Source organism: Malaclemys terrapin, chromosome 7, assembly GCF_027887155.1.
Source record: "Malaclemys terrapin pileata isolate rMalTer1 chromosome 7, rMalTer1.hap1, whole genome shotgun sequence".
Classification (NCBI taxonomy): domain Eukaryota; kingdom Metazoa; phylum Chordata; order Testudines; family Emydidae; genus Malaclemys; species Malaclemys terrapin.
Window position 1 is genome coordinate 33,392,243 of NC_071511.1, and position 19,353 is coordinate 33,411,595.

The window sequence follows — 19,353 nt, forward strand, 5'->3', positions numbered from 1 at the left end:
GAGACCAGTCCCTTCCCTCCATTCATTCCTCTGCTCTGAGCCCTGACAGTGCTGACTGCAGCCTCAGCCTGTGGGATCTCCTGGCCGCAGGCCAACAGAAGAGGTTCACCAGCTCCCAGGAGCAGCCTGCACAGGGCAATGTACTCACCCCAACAGCCTGTCTGGGCTGGCAGGACCCTGAGGAGGGGAGCGGGGGTGATTAAGGTCTGTCTGGAGCCTGAATCCCAATGAGGGGGCAAAGCACAGGGATTGGAGGCTCCAGGGCCTGTATCATCCCTGCCTCTTGCCCCCCTGTCTCCCTCCCAGCTCTGTCTCACTCTGACCATCAAGGTCCGCATCTGACCCTCTTGACAGCTCCCCTGCCAGTACCTGCTGGGGGTCTCCACCCACAGATGATTCAACTGGCTCCCCCATCCAGACACATCCACCAGGGACATCCCATTCTGCTGCCAGAACCCCCCATCCAGAAGCTCTCACCCAGCTCCCATCAGCAAACCCCAAGACATCCCCACCCCATCTTCAGCTGCTGCCCCCTCTTGTGTAGAACACCCTCTGAGCCCCATGCACCATGGGCTTTGCCCAGAAACAAAGCTGTTGCTGTCCCTGCTATGCACATAGGTGGGGGCAAGGTGACCCACATGGCATTAAATTAGGGAATGGCCAGGGCAGGAAGCCCAAAGCTTTTCTCCTACTGCCCCTTGCCCAACACCCACACATCCCTCTGCTCCCCCACCGCTACCCCAACAGCCTGTCTGGGCTGGCAGGACCCTGAGGAGGGGAGCGGGGGTGATTAAGGTCTGTCTGGAGCCTGAATCCCAATGAGGGGGCAAAGCACAGGGATTGGAGGCTCCAGGGCCTGTATCATCCCTGCCTCTTGCCCCCCTGTCTCCCTCCCAGCTCTGTCTCACTCTGACCATCAAGGTCCGCATCTGACCCTCTTGACAGCTCCCCTGCCAGTACCTGCTGGGGGTCTCCACCCACAGATGTTTCAACTGGCTCCCCCATCCAGACACATCCACCAGGGACATCCCATTCTGCTGCCAGAACCCCCCATCCAGAAGCTCTCACCCAGCTCCCATCAGCAAACCCCAAGACATCCCCACCCCATCTTCAGCTGCTGCCCCCTCTTGTGTAGAACACCCTCTGAGCCCCATGCACCATGGGCTTTGCCCAGAAACAAAGCTGTTGCTGTCCCTGCTATGCACATAGGTGGGGTGACCCACATGGCATTAAATTAGGGAATGGCCAGGGCAGGAAGCCCAAAGCTTTTCTCCTACTGCCCCTTGCCCAACACCCACACATCCCTCTGCTCCCCCACCGCTACCCCTGACACGGACTCCCCACCACAGCCTATCATCACTCCCTCAACACAGGGCTCATGCGTCCCCAGACCCTCACAGCAGACCCTGGATGCCCAGGCCCCACAGACAGCAGACAGCCAAACCCAGTCCAGCCAGCTGCTGTCCTTGTTCCTTGGGACAATAAACTTGGCCAGCGGCAAACACTGCTCATTCCATACCTACCATTAATAAGCAAGTGACAGGGGCAACCAGGATTGACCTGGCCAGATCAGAGCCAGCGCCCACTAGAAGGGGAAAGCCCCCTTCCCCTTCTAGTGCCTCCCAGTCCCCTGCTGTGGGGCTGGATTGGAGCTGGGCCCCTTAGAGCAGAAAGGCCCTGTGACCTATTCCCCACCCTCTGCTGCTGTTTTCGGATGAGAGACAGTTCCAAGGTTTTACCCTGGCAGGCTGGCATTGCTCTGTCACAGGCCCACTGGGCAGAGTGCGGTCTTGGGGACGTTGTCATCCCAGTGTGGTATTTACACAGCCTCTCGTGTGCCTGGTATTTACCCATTTCTGGTCCTGCTGCCTCTGCCAAGGCCCACATCCGCTGGCCCCATGCAGGGCAGATCGGGGAGCGCAGCCACAGTGCCCGGGAACACACTCCATCCCCTTCCTGAGGCTGAGCAGCTCCCCACCAGAGTACCTGGATGTATGGTCCCCTTCAACTCCCACTTCTCAATCTGGATGGTTTCTATAAAACACAGCCAACCCTGGGTGTGGTATCCCAAAGCCACCCCTGCTCTGAACTGGACCCACAGATGAGCAATAGAGGAAGTATGAATTTCCAGAGAGCTCTGCCCTACTGCACTATAGAAACATGAATGATCCAAGCCCCACAACCTCAGGTTGCAGCGCCACTGGTCCCTGTTACAGAAAGGGAAACTGAGGAACCAGGAAGGGGAACTGAGGCACCAAGGTCACATAGCAGAGCAGTAGCACAGTCAGGTATCTAGTCCCGGCTCCCAGCTCTCACCACTCAATCCTGCACTCTTCCCAGAGCTGGGATAGAACCCAGGAGTCCTGGCACCTAGTCTCCAGCACACCCTGAGGCCCAATACAACACAAGACCCCTGGAGTAAGTCATATTCTAGGCCCAGACTGCAGCTACGCATCCTAAGCCCTGCTACGCCTCAGCCCTCCTGCATAACCTTCCCAGACACAGGCATCCAAACCCAGCCCATGGCAACTGGCCCCTTGTGCAAAGGAATAATTCCCCAGCCCCAGCACACATAGTGTCCTGGATCTTTTCCCTGCATGGAATTTAGAGGGAAGGACTGGGGGAGGGGGGATCAGCTGGCATATGAGACCCCAGTTTTGGGTCGGGGAGAGGAAATTGAGTGGAAAGGCTGGTGGAATCAGTGACGTTTGGGGATGAGAGTTTGGGGGGTTGTTTTCAGTTTGGGGTGATGGTTTCAGGAGGCGGGGTGCAGTTTGGGTGGAGGCTTCTGCAGTGATAGATGAGGAGGTCAGAGTTTGAGGTAATTGTGGGGTCAGTGGAGTTTTGGGGTGATGACAAAGATGGATGGAGTTTTGGGGTGATAGTTTGAGAGGAGGTGCCTGGACAGAGTTTAGGGGTGACAAGTAGGGAAGTGTTGGAGTTCAGTGTCAGATCTGGGGTACAGTGCCTCTTCCCCCTATCCCCAGCGTGTGGCCCTCACTGGGGCGCAAGCCGTCACTGTCTGCCAGCGCGCCTCAATCCAGATCTAAAGGGGAAAAAACAGGGGCAGCAAGTGCAGCTCAGAACTCCCAACAGCGAGGGGGGCCTGGAGACCCCTATGGGGGCAAGGGGCTATCACTGCAGAGAACGGGGCAGGCGCAAAGGAATCTCAAACATGCAGCCGCTTTCCCCCCTGCAAATCCCTGCGGAGCGGGAAGCTAATTCCCAGCAGCACCTTGGAGATTAGGGCTCAGGGTCCTTGATGTAGCCGTTTGAGCGGGATAAAGCTGGAAGATTTCAGGGCACCTGATCCCCCTCAACTTTTACCTATTGCAGTCCCTCCCTGGATCAGCCCCACCCCAGGGGAGCTGGCCAGGCCCCTGGGCAGCTCCCAACATCCCATAACCCCAGACTGCAGGGGTCGCTGCACCCCACAATCTTACCTTGCAACTGCTTGAACCTGCCCTCCAGCACATTGGAGTACTGCGCAGCATTGATGAAGGCGGCAGGGGAGAGCACAGGCGATGCAGGGGCACAGGGCACCTCCATCTGCCCTGGCTCATGCTGGAACATCCTGGGGAGAAGGCACTGATCTCTCCCTAGGGGAGTGGAGGCCAGCAGGCACAGCTGGGCCCAGGTGCTGTGGGGGAATCAGCTCAGCGCTGAGTGTGCAGAGGCTCTGCCCTCCTCCCAGCCAGGATGGGAGGGCGGTCCTGGGCAATTTACATAAAAACAGGTTGGGCTGCTCTATTGTGAAAGGTGTGTGTGTGTGTGTGAGTGTGCAGGCAGCCTGCCCAGGGGAGCAACAGCTCCAGCGTTAGAGGCCTGAGCGGACAAATCCCAGAGCTGGGATCAGGCCAAGGCGATGCCGAATGGAAAGGTGGCAGCGATTCAGTGCATAGGGCATTACACTGGAGCCAGGACTTCTGGGTTCTGTCCCACTCTGGGGTCCGGTGGGTTAGAGCTGGGGAGGCTGGGAGCCAGGACTCCTGGGTTCTACTGCCAGCTCTGGGAGGGAGTGGGGTCCGGTGGGTTAGAGCAATGGGGGCTGGGAGCCAGGACTGTTTATCTGAGCAGAGCCTGACACAATGGAGCCCTGATCTCAGTGCAGGTGTCTAGGTGTGGTTGCAATACAAACAATGACTAGGGGTTACCCTCCCCTCTCAAACAGGATTCTGACTCCTGGTCCCCTTGTGCCGACCCCTAGAGGATGCATTTGGACTTGCACTGCACTCTGCCAAGGATGTCTCTCACTGGGCACCAGGGCAGCAGGAGCCGTTCCTTGCAAGGGAGGGGTGTGTACTCAGGGCCAGGAGAAGGTATTTGCACTGGTGGAGGAAGGCAGGCTCTGAGCTGGGTCCCCTGCAGCTGAGCCCCCCGTTACAGCCACAGCCATGGATAAAGCCCATTAGCTCATGCAGCACATCGCCCTGACAACGGAGGATTTACACCCTATTGTACAGAGTCCTGGGCTTTGTTCCGCCTGGATTCAGGCAGGCCCAGCTCTGGAGCTCCCACCCCTCCCCAGCGGGTAAGACCAGGTCTGTCGGGATGATCTCTATGCATTTCATCCTCCCGTATCTCCCCCAGTCTGGATGCTGGCCCTTCACCATGTTGTGCCCCACTGCAAGCCCCTGTCTCAATACCTGACCCCCTGCCAGGGCTTAGATGTGACTCCTCCATGCTGGTACCATGTCATTACATGCTGTTAGCTGTGTCTCCCCCGTTGGCATTCCAGCCCGGCCCAGATACCCTGCTCTGCTGAGCAGGGCCTGTTGCCCACTCCAGAGCTCCACCAAACCAAATTTCTACCACAGGCAGGATTTCGCAAGAAAGTAGGTATCTCATGGCACTGCCACACGCCTGCCACTAACCTCCTGCTTGGGAGGCCTGGTGGTCAATTCCTAGCTCTGTCACTGAATCTCTCTGGACCTCAGGTTCCCCCATCTGTAGAATGGGTTTAGATGGTGAGCTCTTTGGGGCAAGGGCTGAGTCTGTGTGGAGCCTAGCATGATGGGGACCCCAATCTCAGTCGGGGTCTGTACAGCACACCGGGAGCCTGAGTCTCAGTCAGTCTCTTTACCCAACTGTAGGACACATACCAATAGCTATGCTACCACGCTCGGCTATACGGCTCCTTCCCAGTGAAGGCTGGTTACAGGAGCAGTGCACTGGCAGCTACCATTTTCCTGCTATTCCAGCAGTGCTTCCTACTGGGAAAGAATCAAGATTTTGGTGTCAAGACCAAGTACGGGATGGAGGCAGAACTGGCGGGTTTGGAGATAGTGCGTGAGATGGTAATTCCAGGAAACCCCGGCCGAGACTGACCCAATCGCTCTGGGCACTGCACAGACTCACACTGAGACACAGGCTTTGTCCCAGGAGCTCACAATCGAAACAGACAAAGGAGGGGAGGGGAAAGGCATCAAGAGGGAAGGACTTGCCCAAGGTCAATGGCAGAGCACAAGATGGAACCCAGGAGTCCTGCTTCTAGCCCCCCCACCATACACTAGCCCCTACTCCCCTCCCAGAGCTGGAATAGACCCCTGGAGTCCAGACTCCAAGCCCAGAGCTTTACCCACAAAACTACACTGTGTCTCTCAGCTTTGCAGCCTGATTCTCATCCCACTGACCTTCCTCCTGCCCTCCCCATACCCAGTACCTTTCTGTCCCAGTGCCCCCTGGCTCCCAGCCTCCTTGGGATCATCCACCCCACACAACTCACATGTACTTTAGCTGTATTATCTCCCCTGACTCCAGGCCAACTGGACTTTGTCCATCCATGAACTGCCCAGGCCCCACTGTCCCTGCTCCCTGTTTACTCCTGAAGCATTGATCTGTTTGGCCTGTGAAGGGCGTGTGGGGAGCTGTTTACTATCCTGCCTTGGCTGTCCACCAAGATCAGATCCAGCCACTGACCTTCTGCCCCCCCCCCCCCCGAACCAGTGTGACTAAGAGCCACCTGGGCAGGAGCAGGGCTGGGAGGAGACTCCCCCAGTATCCCTCAATCCCAAAGGCCCCCAGAGCAGGGAGGAAGGGAATTATGCCTTGGGGCTGTAGTGTCCAAGTGGGATGGGATAGGGGAGGTTTATCAGCCCCAGTTTTCGTACTGATGCCCCCTGCTTCCTAATGGCAGGTCCAGATGGGCTGGGGCTGCAGGGGGAGGGAAGAGGAGGATCCAAGGGATGGTGAGGGACAGCAGGGCTGGGCTTTATTAGGGGGAGGATCCTGGGACAATGGGACTGCGCTGGGGCGGAAGATCCCCAGGATGGGGAGGAACAGTGGGACTGGGCTGCACTGGGGGGAGGATCCCCAGGATGGGGAGGGACAGTGGGGCTGGGCTGGGTTGGGGAGGGAGGATCCCCAGGACGGGGAGGGGAGCCTAGTCCAGCCCTTCCCTGGTGTCAGGTAGCTGCCAGGCTAGCGTTGCTATGGGAGCTATCGGGCTGGAACGTGGTTAGACTGGTTTGTTTGTGCTGCTTGCGGGGGAGAGGGGGGGAAGGCAGGAAGGGGCAGACAGTGGGGTGTGTATGGGATGGATGGACAGACAGAAGCGTTGGAGCTCTGGAGTTCAGAGTCTCAGGAGGATCAGTCTGCCCCACTGCAATGCCCATGTCCTGTGCTGCCCCCAATTCCCCACCTGGATTTCCACCTCCCACTACAAGGTATCTGAGCACAGGAGGCTGGGCGGGGCTGGGCTGGGCTGGGCTAGGCAGGACGCTCGCTGGCTCCACAGGTCTGTGCTGCTCTCTTGTGGCCAATTGCAGGGTCACTCTGGGAGCCCCTGCGTGTGGCTGTGATCTTGGTGGGGGTGGATTCCACAGGAGCATTGGGGACCGGTTGAATGGGAGAGGTGGAATAGAGGGGACATCTGAGAACCCCATTCTCTGCTCCAAGCAGGGTCACCCCAGGGCAGTCCAAGTCAGGGCGGGCCCTGCCTTTTGTGGGGAGGGGGAATATGGACACACAGGCCAGCTGGCATCTCCTGTAGCTCCATGGGGAAAGCTCCACGCCAGGGACAGGAGTCTGCCCTCTGGACGCCTGGCCTGCAGCTGCCCCAAGGATGTCCAAAGCCCCCCAGCATGCCTGAGGCAGCAGGGCATGAGAGAGCCCTGTTTGGACCCAACTCCCTGGATCCACTGGAATCCAGACCTTTCACCTATCTCAGAGACCGGAGCAAACTGTCCTCACACTCCAAATTCCCTGCTGGAGCCACATCTGGCACCCATATTCCTTACCACAGCCGCCCCATGAATCACACATCCCCTTGCAGAGCCAGCGCTGTCCCCTGTACCCAACCCTCAGCCCAAGCCAGGGGGGATGCACCCACACCACTCCACACGGTGCCCCTTACCCGCCAGCGCCTTGATGCGGGAGCGCTCAAAGAGGCGGGCTGAGCTGTTCTCATTGTCCCAGTCCTCGTCGGCCAGCTCCCACCGGTTGTTGATGTCGTTGTACTGCTGCTGGATCTCCAAGCTGTCGTAGTCCGTGGGGGATAGGGTGCTGCTCATGGTGCCTACCACAGGGTCTCTGCATCCACCTGTGGGGGACCAGAGAGCTGTGAGTATCCTCTGACCCCTCTCTGGCTGGTTCCCCACACCCCCAGCCAACCAGTCCCCCTGCCCTGGGGCTGGATTGGAGTCAGTGCCCCCTACAGGGGAAAGACCTTGCATCCCAGTCCCTACCCCCAGGGGCTGTGTACCCACCTGTGTGGCCAGGGCTCCGTCTGCCAAATCCTCTGCTGAGCTACAGCATGGCCCAGGCTCCCCCCGAGGACCTGAAAGCAAAGAGGCAGCAATGTGAGCCTCCCAGCGGGGACCCCACTCTCAGCAGCACCCCAGGAGAGAATCTGCATCTGGCATCAACCCCCAGGGCCTCAGACTGGCAAGAAATGCTTCCCCCTCCCTCCAGCAGGGTGACCCCACACTCCCAGTGCAATCCAACCCCCTGGCACCCAGGGCAGCCCACTCCTCAATGGGTCTCACCCTGTCCACTCCCCACATAGCCTGAGATATCAGTGCTCCTGGGCATGGGGACTGCAGCCATGTCCCTTCTTCAGGGCCACACTCCACCACCACGTTGGGACTCACCAAAGGCAAACGGTCTCTCCTTGGTCATCCTTCCCCTGGATGGAGGCAGCCTCCTGCTGCCCCCTCCCCCACATAGAGAGAGGCGGCCAGGCCAAATCTGAGTGAGTGGCGCTGCGATTCAACGCGCCAAGGCGCAATGCCCAGAGCCCACCCCTGCAGGACAGGAGCTGCCGCTGTGGGGTTAGTACGGGGCGGGCTCACTCTCCAGCCCCCACTCCGCCTGGCTAGTATTAGGGTTGCAGTGTATGGTGACGGGTGCTGCTGTGGACAGGTGGTGCCCTCTCGGCCCTTTAGTATAGTGCGCCCACTGAATCAGGAGGCCATATCCGTCCTTGGGGCATGGCAGTAGATAGCCCTGCCCCAGGACCCAAGGGCTCACCCTCAGGCTCTGGGTGCCCCGGCCGTGCCCACAGAGCCAATCCCTCGCTGGGCTCATTGCAGGTCCCTTGACTGCTCTGTGCTCCCAGCTACAAGGGAGGTCCCGTACCCACATGGACTGTGATACTCCTGACCCGCTCACCGCCCCCATCAGCCAGAGCAAGAGGGTTTAGCACTGGACTGAGCCTGGAGGACAGGAGCGAGAGAGACTGAGCCAAAGATCGTCCGAACTCTCAAGCTGCTGATTCGGAGATGATTAGTGACTACAGAAGGGCTGGAACTTCAGAGCCATAAAGGGGCTGTTCTCTAGCTGCTAGAGCCCACTCCTCTCCCAGACCCAGGGATAGAACCCAGGAGTCCTGCTCCCAGCCCCACACTAGCTGTAATCCACAAGACCCAACTCCCCTCTCAGAGCTGGGGATAGAACCCAGGAGTCTTGGCCTCCCAGTCCCCTGCTCTAACCACTAGACACAACTACCCTCCTACAGCCAGGAATAAAACTCAGGAGTTCTGGCTCCTAGCCAAAGCTGGGTCTGAGACCAGGGCCCTGTCACACCAGGCACTGCACAGACACAGTCCCTTCCCCAAGAGCTCATAAGCTAAATAGACAATGGGTGGGAGGGGAAACAGAGGCACTGAGAGGGGAAGAGGCTTGTCCGAGATCACACAGCAGGTCAATAGGAGAGGCAGAAAGAGAACCCAAGTGTCCTGACTCCCCATGTGGTGCCTTACCCACTGGACCATGCTACTCTTGGCTAGCTCGTCCACTGGCCATAGTCTTTCAGGAGAAGCAGTGTGGGCACGACCTGTATTTCTAGGCAAGGTAACGAACCATCCAGGCTCCATGACTGCACTGATGTGAAGCCAATTACAGGCCCCATGTTTCCCCAGCCATTCCACGCGCTCCCTGGTGCTCCAGGCTCGCAGCAGGGCCCCAGGGACAGGCTGGGAGCACAGCCTGCCTGCGTCTCTATGGCAGTGGCTGTAATTGCATTAGAACAATGCAGGCTAGGCTAGCGCACACATCCTGTCCATGTCACGCCTGGCTGGGGCCATCAGTACTCACTGGCATTAGGGAGGGAGACCCATTGTGCTGGGCTCAATGCTATTAGAGGCTGGCATCTGGTAACAAGCAGCCTTCTCTAGCCAAATGATGGCCCTTGGGGCCATGGGGACCTCCTGCCCAAAGCTGAACCCTGACAACCCATTGGTCTGCCCAGTGGTGCTGGAACTAGGGCTGCTGGGAGTGCTGTCACTCCCCCTGGCTTGAAGTGGTAATAACAAAACACCAAATACAGGGTTTCCATCAGCAGCACCCCCACTATAAAAATTGTTCCAGCACCCCGTCTCTGCCCCTGCCCCCAGAGACACAGTCCTGTTCCTCTGCAAGGGTGGGAGGGGATCTAGGGGTCAGAGCAGGGGGGCTGGGAGTCAGAACTCCTGAGTCCTGCACTGTTCTGGCAGGGGAGTGGGGTCTAGTGGTTTAGCACAGGGGTGGCTGGAGTTAGGACTCCTGGGTTCTATCCCGGGCTGTGGTAGGAGAGTGTGGGCTAGTGGTGACTATCAGGCCACCTGGGTTTTGCCCCAGGTCACTGTATTTCCTTAGGCCCTCTGTGCACCTCAGTGTTCGCTATCTTTCTATGAGGGATAAAAACACCAGTCTACCCCTGATCACAGAGGGTTGTTGTTAATGAATGGGTATCTGCAAAGGGCTCTAAGGGGCACTGTGGCACTGAAGGGAGCCCTCGAGGGGGCTGCTCTGAGTCGTCCAAGCCTTGGGCTGGATTCTCCCCTTTCCAGCCTCCACCAGTCTCTGCCCTGTTCTGTGTCTAACCTGCCCCGCCTGATGCCTGCTGACAGGGCCCATCTATCATCCCCCTTCCCCAGGATGCTTGGCGCCCTCTGTTTACGCTGTTGCCGAGTTGTAGGGGGGGCGCAGGCACCATCTTGGTTCCTGTCCTGCTCTTGCTCAGAGTGATTGAAAGTTAGGCCCATGGCTGTATCAACACAGCAATGCCTGGAACTGTGCATATCCTCATCTCAGTCGGCTGGGCTTCCTAATAGAGCCGGCCTCTGCATCTCCCTGCTGGTGCCCTACACTCCCCACCCAGCCCCAAGTGCTAACAGCAGCTAAAAGCAGTAAACAGCTGAGGAGATCCAGCCCTGAGTCCCAGAGGCATCCCATACCAGAACGGGGAGAGCAAAGCTCCACTCTATCCCCCCACTCCACTGGCACCCCACATGCAGCTCTGGGCCCATGAGCCCAAGAACTGGGGGGGAATTCACACAGCAGTGGATCCTGGGAAAGCTCTTCATATGGTTTTGTCCACTCTGGTTCTTAGGTATGGCCCATCACCATGGTATCAGATGCCCTGTCTACACAGACCCTAACCAAGATCAGAGCCTCATCATGTGAGGCACTGCACAGACTGAGATCAGGGCCCCGTTGCACCGAGTGCAGTACACGGTCCGACCAAGATCAGCCCCTCATTGTGCCAGGTGCTACATAGATACATAGAGACAATCCCTGCCCCAAAGAGCTTAAAATCTAAAGAGACAAGGGGTAGGAGGAGAAACAGAGGCATTGAAAGGGGAAGGGGTTAGCTCAAGGTCAAGAGAAGAGCCAGGAATAGAAACCAAGAGTCCCGACTCTCAGCCTCCCCTCTCTCTAGGCCACTAGACCCAGGTCCCAGCCCAGAGCCAGGGTTTAGACCCGAGCAGTTCTCACTCCCAGCCCCACTTCTCTAACTGTTAGCCCCCATTTCCTTCCCACAGCTGGGAATACAACCCAGGAGTCCTGACTTCCAGCCCAGTGTTCTGGCCAACAGCCCACACCCTATGAATGCTAAAGGCCACCTCCTGCTGCTGAGCTGGGTGTCTTGCCGCAGTGCCACGTGATCAGGATTGCTCGGCTCTGTGGTCTCTGTTCCTACAGCTGGATTCTTTCCATGGGCATCACTCTGTCCTACAGACCAAAAGGAGAGTCAGGAAAATGCTCACAAAGAATCCCTGTCCAGTCCACACATCTCCGAGGGGTGAGGGCCAGACAATTCAGGGCCCAGGTACCCCAGCTCAGTGTTAACTGCCAGTTATACACAGAGCTGGCAGCACCACCCAGTGGTTTTCAAACTGGGGTACGCAAGCTCTTGTAAGGGTGTACGCAAGAAAAATCCTGTAATGGCAGACAATGCCAGACAATGCCGTGGCAATCTAATCAGCGTTTAATCTCCTTTCAATTAAAACGGCAGCCACATTGGTGTATGTTTCCTTTCTGCTGTGCAACTCAGAATCAGAGGTTTTCAAACTGGGTGGCCCACTGAGGTAAGTCAGGGGGTGGAGGTGGCACTCCTTTCCCGAGCCCTGCCGTGTGGGGCTGGCCTGAGCCGCTTGGTGTCACCGCTCGCCTCCCCAAATGTTCCTAAGGGGGTGCACCCCACAACTGGAAAACCTCTAGAAGCTGTTGCTAAATGAAAGGCAGAAATCAGGGGGGGAGGGGGCACATGACCCCGCCTGCTACCCAGCCCCCGCCACGTGTCACCTCTGCCTGTCTCAGATGGGGGTGCGTGGTAGACTACTTTATTTGGAAAGGGGTACACAGCCTAAAAAGTTTGAAAACCACTGATTAAGTAAGTATAAGTAAGGTTGCCATTAAAAGACCCTGGTTTTGGTTGTTTATAACTTTGCCAAACTTCAACTGTTCAGGCTGAAATTTCCCAAGCCAGGACTCTGCCTCAGGTTGAAACTTTCTGTGAAGTTTCAGCAAAAATGGTTCAGCTGCTTCCAAAGATGAAACTAGGGAAAAAACTATTTTGCCCGTGTTAAAAAAAAATCTCAGATCCATTTTGCTGAGAAGCTCTAGGACAGGGGTAGTCAATAGGTGGACCACGGGCCAAATCTGGACCCCCAGATGCTTTTGAATGGACCGTGATATCTTTTTATTAACTTATTATTATCAGTATTGTTATTGTTTTTGTATTATTTTCTCAGGAAACTGGACCTTGACAATACCTTGACCAAGAAATTTTGAACTTGCCAAAAAATAATGGATTACCCCTGCTCTACGGCCTCAATGCATTGGAGCAGGGAGTTGAAATTTGGCAGGGGGACCCCTCTGGGGTCAGGAAGATGCCTTTTGCTGTTTCCATGAAGATCCACCCAAATCTGGCCTATTTATGAGCCTCAGGGGGGAAAAAATTCAGTTTTCACATGCTAAGTAGAGACTTGTTAAAGTTTGGCATCTAAATTTTCTAAAGATTCCACTGCGCTGAGCATGCTCCAGACCTTCACATTAGAAGTGAGAGCAGGGAAATGGTCTCTCCTTTCAATGCTCCCTCCTGCTGGAAAAGAAGGAGGATGCAGCCTCACTAGAGTGCAGAGGGGAGCAAAATAGGTGTGGGGAAGAGATGCAGGGGAGACAGGGACAGAGGAAAGATGATGGGGGCAGGAGCTGGGTGGGGGGCATTGGGATGGGAGAGGGGCAGGCATCCCCACGATGGGGGAAGAGCGAGAAGGGGCTGGTGACAGGAGCTACATACAGGGAGACAGGAGTGGGAGACAACTGGGGGAGTTAGGAAGCAGGGTGAAAGGAGCAGAATGGTCTGTAACCACTAGCGAACATCCCCTACAAAACCTGGAACTGAACCCAGGAATCCTGAGTCTCTGCATTTGTCTGCTGACAGCAAATAGTCGTGAAACCCACTTGCAAAATATGTACCTTACCCCTTCTAGAGCCTAACATACAGATGATAATAGCCTACTACTCCTACCTGTTATGCTGTTAGCTCAAGGGGTAGAGAACTAAAGGTCGCAGCCCTGCTGATGACCCAAACTGGGGGATGAGTATGGTTCCTCATGATGACATTTTTTGCCTGTGCAACCTCAGTTCGACCCCCTGTGCATATCCATTATGATATAGTCTTTTAATTACATGATCACATACTATTTTTTCATAGGACCCCCGCTTTGTCAGTGTACAGGACAGACGTGTTCTGGACATGAATCAAGGTAGGGTAGTAAAGAAGGCTATTGTCAGACTCCTGCTTCATTTGTTGCAGAAGCTGAAGGTGGGCAGTGGATGAGGCAGGGGATTGCAGGAAGAGAAAGGAAGGTCTGGCATGGTTAAGGCAGCTGAATGCTGCCCTACAGAACTGGACTCTGCCACAAAGTTCCTGTGTGATGCTGGGCAAATCACTTACATCAAACTTTTCACAGGTGGGCACTAACTGTGTGGGCCTCATTTTCTGAGCGCTCCATTTGAGATCTTGGGTTCTGATTTGCAAAAGTTCTGAGCACTCACAACTGCAACTGAAGTCAAGGAGAGCTGTGCCCTGACCATATAATGCTAAATTCTCTGAAACAGAAGGGCCTATGCATCTCATACTGGGCACCCGAAATTAACTGACTCTTTTGACACTTTTGGCCTTAATCTCTGTTTCCCATCTGTAAAATGGGGATAAACCACTAAGTCATCTCATAGGAATGTTGCAAATATAAATTCATTCACATCTGTAAAGCACTAAGATAGTACAATGAGAGCAACACAGAAAAGCCCAGGGGGAAATTACTAATTCTGTATTAAGTGCAGGGTTTGAATAGTGTGCAGTGAATAATGCATGGCGCCACACCTAGTTATGTTACTGTCTGTCCTGTGCATTGAATGAGGCAGGGGTCCTATGGAAAAAAACAACACGTGATCATGTAATTAAAGTCTGTATCATAATGCATAAACACAAGGGGGTGCAAATTAAGGTTGCACTCTTGAGGGTCGTATTTTAAAACCTTAACATAGTTCTTTTAATGTACTGTTTTGGGATATAATATTATTGTTGCATTGAGGTAACTCCTAGAGATGACTGGGCTCAGGGCCCCACTATGATCAGTGATGTACAGACACATGGTAAATGAAAATGCTCTGCTACAAAGAGCTTACGCTCTCCCTGTCACCATAGTATCCAAGTGCCTCAGAATCGATGGATCTTAGCTTTATGAGGCAGGGAAGCATCAGTCCTATTTCACAACTGAGGCAGCTGACATGACTCACCCAAGGAATCAGTGGCAGATTTAGGAATAGAATCCAGGTATCCTGCATCCCACTCAAGTTCCCACCCCACTAAACCACCCTTCCCCACTGCATGTATATTTCTTGCTGCCTAATCACACTGCATATGCACAGCCATGCTGTGAAATGCTTCATACATGCATCTACCACCACCTACACAAGCGTAGCTCCACCTGCATTATACTGGAGTATTAGCTGACAAGTATGTCCTAACAGAAAGGGAGTGGGGTCTAGTGGTTATAGGCATGTGGGGTCTGGAGTCGGGAATGCTGGATTCTCTCCCTGTCCCTTGAAGGAAAGTGGGGTTCAGTGGGTTGGGAGGGCTGGGAGCGAGGATTCCTGGATTCTATCCTTGGCTCTGAGAGGGGAGTAGGGTCTAGAGGTTAGAGACGGAGGGCCGAAAGCCAGGACTCCTGAGTTCTATTCTCAGCTATTTTACTCACTCAGTTGATGCCTTAGTTTCCCCCTAATTTCCACAACAGAAGCTAGGAGGGCATCCAGGGTTAGTGTTTGTAAAGCAATCTGCACAGCTGAGCAGGAGAACAGGATTACATGATACAAAGCCCAGAACACCCCTGGTGCCAAGTGGTGGGAGCAGGGGAGGGTTGCCCAGTGCAGTGGGAGGCATTAACCCAGCTCTGCAGGGTGCCAATATGGCCAGCCAGCATGCCCTGGGTGAGACTGGGGTCACAGGGCTGCTGATCCTCTAGATGCAGAAAGACACCACCAACATGGCACCAAATCCATGTCAAATGGCCATCCCAGCTGACGTGGCAGGAGTCAGTGGAACACTGGCAGGAGGGCATTGGAGTCCATGGGCATCCCAGCCCAACTCCCGTGTAACACCAACAGCTGCTCCCATAGAGATGACACCCTCTACCGGTGCATATGGGCCACAGACAAATGACAGCCATGCAGGAGAGCCAGGGGATAGTGGCAGGTGACTGAGTGATGCCACTTTGCTGCCCAGCAGGGGGGAGGCAACTGCATGGATAGGTTTGTACAATCACACGCAAGATCACTGCAACATGAGGGCTGGATTAGTGCAACTGCACACACAAATTCCTACTGACACTAGGGCAGGGGTTGGCAACCTTTCAGAAGTGGTGTGCCAAGTCTTCATTTATTCACTCTAATTGAAGGTTTCGTGTGCCAATAATATATTTTAACGTTTTTAGAAGGTCTCGTTCTATAAGTCTATAATATATAACTAAACTATTGTTGTATGTAAAGTAAATAAGGTTTTTAAAATGTTTAAGAAGCTTCATTTAAAATTAAATTAAAATGCAGAGCCGCCCTGACCGGTGGCCAGGACCCGGGCAGTGTGAGTGCCACTGAAAATCAGCTTGCGTGCCGCCTTCGGCACGCGTGCCATAGGTTGCCTACCCCTGCACTAGGGGTTGGTTAGTGCCATCGTGTGTGCACGGATTCCCATTGACACAAGGATTGGGTTAGTGGAGTCACACGCACAGGTTCCCATTCACATGAGGGGTGAGTTAGTGCAATCGCACAGACATTCTCTCTGCCATAAGTGCTGGGACTAGGGACTGGCTAGTGTGACCGCCAACATGCAAATCACCTCCAGCACAAATGCAATGCATGCACAGATTTACATGATGGCCAGGTGAGAGTGACAGCACAAACAGATTCAGTCTGGCAATTGGGGGGGGGGGGGAGGAGGGGTTAAAACAGATAGTGAGATTGAGGTGACTGGGAACTGGGTGACGATTTGGAGTGATGGAGAATTTGGAACAATTGGGATAACCGGGATTTTGCGAGGTCGGGTGATTGGGGGATTGGGACAATGTGTATTTGGAGGATTGCGTATTTGGGGATGATTGGGATCAGAGGGATGAAAGGGATTTAGATTGGGGGTGATGCAGATGTGGGGCAATTGGGATTTGAGGGATGTGGTGATGTGGTTTCGGGATGAGTGGATTTTGGGCATTGGGGTGACATTGATCTTGGGGTAAATAAGGGACTAGGGCAATTTGGGATGCAACAAAGGGGATTTTGAGGACTGGGGTGATTTGGGAATGGTAGTAATGGGGATTTGGGGCAATTGGGTTCAGGGGTGATGTAGATTTGGAGGATTAGGCTGTTGCAGATTTGGGGGTGATCCAGAATTGGGGACAATGGGGATTTTGGGGCACAGGCAGCTGACAAGGAAGCCTGGCCTGGCTGGCAGGATGACCCCAATGTTAGGAACCCCTGAGGAGAGGGGGACCTAACTGGGAGAGCTGGGCAATGAGGAGTGGATAAGAGGGGTGTAAGTCACAGAGGGAGGAGATGAGACAAAGTGAAAGGACCCTGAGGATGAGTGCGGCCCAGGGCAGCTTCCTCTCTCCATGAGCTGAGAGGTCTGGACCCTGGGCTACCACGAGGCCGTAGGGGGGAAACCAGGGACAGGGCATGAGTAAAACCCAGCCACCTCCTGTGCCCAGCCTCCTCTGTGGGCCCCGGCCTAGCGAGTGTCTGGGGGGAACCCCTGGCGCTGCCCAGCTGGGCCCAGCCTCCCCAACGGGCTCCGGCCTAGCGAGTGTCTGGGGGGAACCCCTGGTGCTGTCAGCTGGGCCCAGCCTCCCCAACGGGCTCCGGCCTAGCGAGTGTCTGGGGGGAACCCCTGGCGCTGCCCAGCTGGGCCCAGCCTCCCCAACGGGCTCCGGCCTGGCGAGTGTCTGGGGGGAACTCCTGGTGCTGCCCAGTTGGGACCAGCCTCCCCAACAGGCCCCGGCCTAGCGAGTGTCTGGGGGGAACCCCTAGTGCTCCCCACCTGGCTTGGTCCAGCCTCCCTCTCAGGCCCTGGCCTAGCGAGTGTCTGGGGGGAATCACCAGCACTGCCCAGTTGGGCCCAGCCTCCCCCATGGGCCCTGGCCTAGCGAGTGTCTGGGGGGAGCCCCCAGTGCCACGCAGCTGGACTCAGCCTCCCACAAAGGCCCCAGCCTAACAAACCTCTGAAGGGAGCCCCCATTACTGCCCGGCTGGGCCCAGCCTCCCCCACAGGCCTGGCCTAGCGAGCAACTGGCCCTGACCATACAGGTTCCAGTGCCATATTGCGGCAGCCCCACCCGCCCACACAGAGGACCCATGCCAAAGGCCAGCATCTCACAGCAGATCATCCCCAGATTATGCTGCTGATTGGGCGTCTTATTCTTAGCTGCACAGCCCCCAAGGAGGCTTATGCTCTTAAGGGTGCAGGATAAATAGCCCGACTCCCTGACAGCAGCCAGGCCAGCTCCCCAATAATGGCATCCTCCCCCCACAGCTGACGCCAATGCCAGACTGAGGTAATTACGCCAGCAAGTGTTCCTGCAAAATCCAATCAGCACTGCCATTGTTGGCACTGGCACTCAGGGACCAGACTTCCCAGAAACAAATGAGGGGAGACAGGAATTGGTCCCCTTTGTGCTGGATAAAGAGACCTCAAGGAGGATGTTTGTAGGAGAGGAAGCATGGATCAGTGGCTAGAGCACTGGCCTGAGAGCTAGGTTCCCCAGCTCTGGGAGAGGAGTGGGGCCTAATGGCTTAAAGCCAGGGTAGTTGGAGAGGGTTGGGACTCCTGGGTTCTACTCTAGGCTCTTCCACAGCCCTGCTGTATAGTTTCATAGTATAAATATAGCAGTGGACCTGTTATGCCAGGTACTGCACACTCTGTACCTCAGTTTCCCCTCTCATCCTTGGTCTATTTAGATTGTATGCTCTTCAAGGCAGGGACTTCCACTGTTGATCTACTGCACCTGGCACAATGAGGGGCTTTGATCTCAACTGGGGATGCTGGGTATTACTTTAATAGTACCGATGATCCCTCACACAGACCTGAGATGCAGCCATCTCTGGGGTGGTGCATTGCCTCACCTTGCACTGAGATGCAGCTGCCTGTGAGGTGGGTTCTTTAACCCTGAGACCAGCATCTCTTAACAGCCCCCTCACTCCCACACAATGTCCTCTCTTTGCTCCACTTCCCCCCCACGCCTTCATCTTTAGCCACCCCTCCCCTGTGACGTTTGAACCCTCTCCCGCAGCAGGCCCACTACTCCCCATGACCTCTGATCTCAAAACCCTTGGGGTCCTCTGCTCCCTCATTCCCCAGACAGAGGGCAGGAGGGGAGGGAATGAAAGTAGAGAGGAGATGTGTCTAGGTAGACAGCTGCTCCCACTCCTCTGCAGTAGCCAAAGTCTTACCCTACCCCATCATAGGCCCGCTACTGCTGTACTGGGACACTGGTGCCAATAATATCAAAGAAAAGCGCCACCTATTTAGCCTCTACACCACGGACCAGCACTCCCCCCGCCCCTCCCATCACTGCATCAAGGCACTGGAGCCAGCACTGACTCCAAGGGGCGAGTATCCCTTACTGAGCCCCCACCCTGTCCCCTGCAGTACAGTGCCCCCAGTGCTGTACTGGGGTCAGCACTGACTGTGAGAGAAAAGTGCCCCCTACTGAACTCCCACTCCTCTTCCTGCAAACCACCCCCAGTACTGTATTGTCTCTGCTCCCCTGACTCTGTGACCAAAATACAATAGCTTGCATCCCTACATTCAGGAATGGGTTGGTGCCACCCACCCCAGTACCTCTAGGCTGAATTGGCAGCCTCACTCTTCGCCCCAGGTTCTGTGCTAACATGCCCGGATCTCCATGGGGAAGTGCAGTCACTGCATTAGCACAGTGGCACCTGCACATGGCTAATGCCACCATGAAGGCTTTGAACCACTCAGTCCCAGGCAGGCCCGATGATCTGGATTCAGCACCCAAGAGATTCCAGATTGTTCCCATCGCACCATTTGCATCAGTTCTTTCTGCATAAAACTCAGATCCCACTATTGAC

The 19,353-nt window shown here is 55.4% G+C and overlaps 1 protein-coding gene across 3 annotated transcripts in view; it reads right to left on the bottom strand.

The window, feature by feature from the left end:
- Positions 1 to 19,353, bottom strand: part of SPTBN2 (spectrin beta, non-erythrocytic 2) — a 56,492-nt gene that overhangs the window by 32,025 nt on the left and 5,114 nt on the right. Inside the window, exons 2-6 of one of the 3 annotated variants that reach the window (XM_054033569.1) lie at positions 11,325 to 11,433; positions 7,707 to 7,777; positions 7,355 to 7,540; positions 7,217 to 7,218; positions 3,444 to 3,549 (exon numbers count right to left, since the gene is read on the bottom strand). In XM_054033569.1, the coding sequence (XP_053889544.1) occupies positions 3,444 to 3,549; positions 7,217 to 7,218; positions 7,355 to 7,511 (265 nt within the window). In that variant the 5' untranslated portion in view covers positions 7,512 to 7,540; positions 7,707 to 7,777; positions 11,325 to 11,433. Of the gene's footprint in view, positions 1 to 3,443; positions 3,678 to 7,216; positions 7,219 to 7,354; positions 7,541 to 7,706; positions 7,778 to 11,324; positions 11,434 to 19,353 lie in introns of those variants that run through there. The other 2 variants (XM_054033567.1, XM_054033568.1) reach the window with 2 other exon arrangements.